The sequence below is a fragment of the Ochotona curzoniae genome, unplaced genomic scaffold, assembly GCF_017591425.1.
Source record: "Ochotona curzoniae isolate NIBS_2020 unplaced genomic scaffold, NIBS_Ocur_1.0 scaffold_3208, whole genome shotgun sequence".
NCBI lineage: Eukaryota > Metazoa > Chordata > Mammalia > Lagomorpha > Ochotonidae > Ochotona > Ochotona curzoniae.
In genome coordinates, this window is record NW_024467106.1 from 41,036,057 (window position 1) to 41,039,780 (window position 3,724).

The 3,724-nt window shown below is 39.9% G+C and overlaps 1 protein-coding gene across 1 annotated transcript; it reads left to right on the top strand.

Annotated features, from left to right (window-relative positions):
* Nucleotides 1-2,862: 2,862 nt before the first annotated feature.
* Nucleotides 2,863-3,447, top strand: IFNE (interferon epsilon). The gene has a single exon (XM_040963600.1). The coding sequence runs from the start codon at nt 2,863-2,865 to the stop codon at nt 3,445-3,447; it is 585 nt and encodes a 194-aa protein (XP_040819534.1).
* The last annotated feature ends 277 nt before the right edge of the window (nt 3,448-3,724 follow it).

The following is a 3,724-nucleotide window of genomic DNA, read 5'->3' on the forward strand; positions in this document are numbered from 1 at the left end:
AAGTTTTATTGTTTCATTTTATTACACAGTTTCATAGGCTCTGGGATTCCCCCAACCGTTCCCCATGCCCTCCCCCCACATTGAATTCCTCCATATTGTTACAGTAATACAGTTCATAACCAGTCATGATTCCTTCATTGTGGCCTGGACCATGCAGAGAGTACAGCATCTTATTGTTCAGATAAATTCAACCGTTTCATTGGGAGACCATCCTTGGTCTGAAAGTAGAGCTGGCAGAATATCATCCCCTCCAATGAAAAGCCACTGTACAACTTCAACAACAGGACGAAACTTGGAAATTTACAACATCATCAACATGGTATTAAGTGACCAATATGCTGGAAAATGCAAGTTCTTAACCACATCCTGTAACTACTTCATTGACATCTCAATTTTAGTATATACATAACCGGCTGCTATAAACCTTAAACTGGTTATAGGATACTATTCAGCTGTCCCATGTCTAGTTTCATTTTTATATTTAGCAGCTTGTAATATTCTTTTTACTGAGCTTTGCGATTTTTAGGATAGTCCAAACAGGCTTATTCCTCTAATAAGCTGTACGTTATCAATTGAGGCACAGAACAGTTTTAGGAGGGGTGTGCACAGAAATCTTCAATACCTTAGTGAGGAGTAACTGATCTTTGTGTCCTACCTAGTAAGGTATATGGATGTCCAAGCTGACTTTCTCCTCTCTGTTTTAAGCTTTCCTTATTGCTCTCTGTTTGTCTATCTAATTTTTATGGCTCCAGCCTGATGGTCATTGCAAGAGAGTGTAGGGAGCCAAAGCTGGAACTAAATAAGGACCAGATAAATCTCCTTTCCCGAGTCCTGATGGGACTTTACTGTTCTGTTTCTGAGGATTGCTCAGGGCTGCTGACTGTTGTTCCGATGACATTAGATGATGTGAGGAAGGATCTGGTCTTCTTCCATCCCATGTGGGAGTACTCCAGGCTTACAATTTTTCTTTTTTAGGGTTCAAATATGACACTCCATTCTTTTCTGAGTTACAGATTTCCTTCTGAAAGGCCAGTTGTGAGTCTGATCGGGGTTCCTCTATCAATTAATTTACTTTTCTCTCATGTATATTTAAGTGTCTTTTCTTTATGTTCAACCAAAAACTTCTTCAATGGCCTCCACACTCAGGGCTCCCACGTCTCTACTATCTCTGCTCCATGTGATGCCATGATGTGGACACATTGCTGTCCACTCAGTTTTTTTCCTATTCACAATACCATCAGGGACACTAGCTATGACTTTAAACTAGATCACAGGACTTTCAGCAGCATCTGTTGCACAGATTTTTTTTTTCTTTTCTCTTCTTCCCAAAACCTGCTGGAAGTTAGGTAAGGGAGCCACATGGACCTATTTTAGATGGAACTCGTGGGGCACCAAATCCATGCAGGTCACTATTGTCTAGATCAAGGTTTTGCTACAAAACATGAACTGATGTGGCCCTGTTTGGGTCTGGACTGTGAAATCTCCCCTGTTCCCATATCCATCAGACAGGGCTCTGCCACTCTCCTTTGCCTGTGGTTGAATTAAAATCAGCACGACCCACAATCCTATGACTTAATCTACCTCCTATGTTCCCAATGATCCCTTCCCAGCTGTCTCCAGCGGAGCTCTACTGTTCCTGCTGATTTTCCATGTCCACAGGTTTCCAAGTGTCTCTCTGCCACCATCCTGTCTGTTCCTATTTCCAGGATCATGCTCTCTACACCTGTCCTTCACAAATCCTTCTACATCTATTTTAACTTGTCCTCATCCTTTGCTGCCATCTTGCTTTTTTCCTCCTTTTTGAAAGACTATCATATGAACCAATAAAAATTTTATTCGTTTCCCTTTGTTGAACCTTGTCAATACTATCATAACAACATTTTTTTTCTGTTTCACACTATTTTTTTAATTCTTAAATTTTTACTAGAAAGTCAGATATACAAAGTGGAGAGACAGAAAGGAAGATCTTCTGTCTGATGATTCACTCCACTCCCCAGGTGGCTGCAACGGTCGGAGGTGAGCCGATCTGAAGCCAGGAACCAGGAGCCTCTTCCAGGTCTCCCACACAGGTGCAGGGTCCTAAGGCTTTGAGCTGTCCTCAACTGCTTACCCAGACCACAAACAGGGACCTGGACAGGAAAGCAGGACCACCGGGATTAGAACCGGCACCCATATGGAATCCTGGCATATGCAAGGCAAGACCTTTAGCAGCTAGGCCATGCTGCCGGGCCCTCACCCTGCTTCTATAATTAGAATCCTAGATATTAAATTGAGTGGGTAAGACATAAAAAATTTAAGATAGCTGACATATATTTTAAGGTTAATTTGCTCAAGTATTTGTGGAAATTTTACAATTCTACTTAAGTTTTTAAATTTGGCAGTCTGCGTGGATTTTAATTTTTTTCGAAGTCCATTATGAGAGATTCTAAGACTCTGATATATATTACTGCATGAAAGACTACTGTTTAAAAACAGACACTCATCTCAACAGAAGAGTTTTAGGAAGCTTGACTAAGTGTTTAGAAAGCACAATGTGTTGAGTGAAACTTGGTGTGCAATAAATATTGATATTAATTCAAGGTCATTTTGGATGACTAATCTGTCATTTTCACAAAGGAAGCATACATTGAAACAAATTCTTCTGGTTACTTTCTCAAATATCCAACACAAAGGAGATAAAGGGGGAAGTGTTCCATGAACACCATAAAAAAGCAAGCAGAACAGCTAATGCGTAATTTGGAGAAATGACCACACACACACACATACACAACAAAAGAGAACACCTTTGAGAGGCATGAAAAGCTAGTACTGGTATTGGAGTTTTACTAAATCTTCAGCTAAGTCGTGCATTTGAACTTCATAATGCTTTGCAAATACTTCTTTGAAATTGTGTTGGTGCTGCTGGTCTCACCCATTGTCTTTTCCCTGGAACTGAAGATGGTCCCCTTCCAACAAAGAAGGATGAACATAAGGATTTTAAAATCCTGGAACAATTTCCAAACGTCGAGAATTGAGCAATGCTTACAATACAGGAAAGATTTTGGGCTTCCCCAGATGTTTGTGAATCTTTATCAGTACCAGAAAGGACAAGTACTGGCTGTTCTCCATGAGACATTTCAGCAGCTACTCATCCTCATCAAAGAAAATTTTGCACTGGATGGTGGAAAGAAAAACTACCTGGCAAAAATCCTTACTGAGCTTCATCAACAGCTACAGTACCTAGAAGGATTCATAGAACTGGAAACAAAACAGAGAAATGGTGCTGTGGGTAGTGAGAACCTCAGATTACAGATTAAAATGTATTTCACAAGGATCCATGACTACCTGGAAACCCAGGAGTACAGTAGCTGTGCCTGGACCATTGTCCAGGTGGAAATCAACCGGTGTCTTGTCTTTGTGTTCAGACTCACAGGAAGACTCAGCAAGGAAAATCAGAGCCCTGAATAGTGTGGTGCCAGAGCTGCCTACAGTCTTGAAAAGCATGAGCAGGTGGAGCAACAGGAACTCCTTTAGATGTAATCACCTCTTTTATTATAAAGTGACATAAAGTGTTTTATTATTTTATTTTATTTTTATGTAAACATATGTGTGTATATATATGTTCCTATATTAAAAAAGTATGTGTTTACCCATGTCTTAAGGCCATGGTTATTGATGACAATTGTCTTGATTTTATAATGTAGCTTTGTGTTTTCTACCTTTTAAAAGTTGTTTATGAATAAAA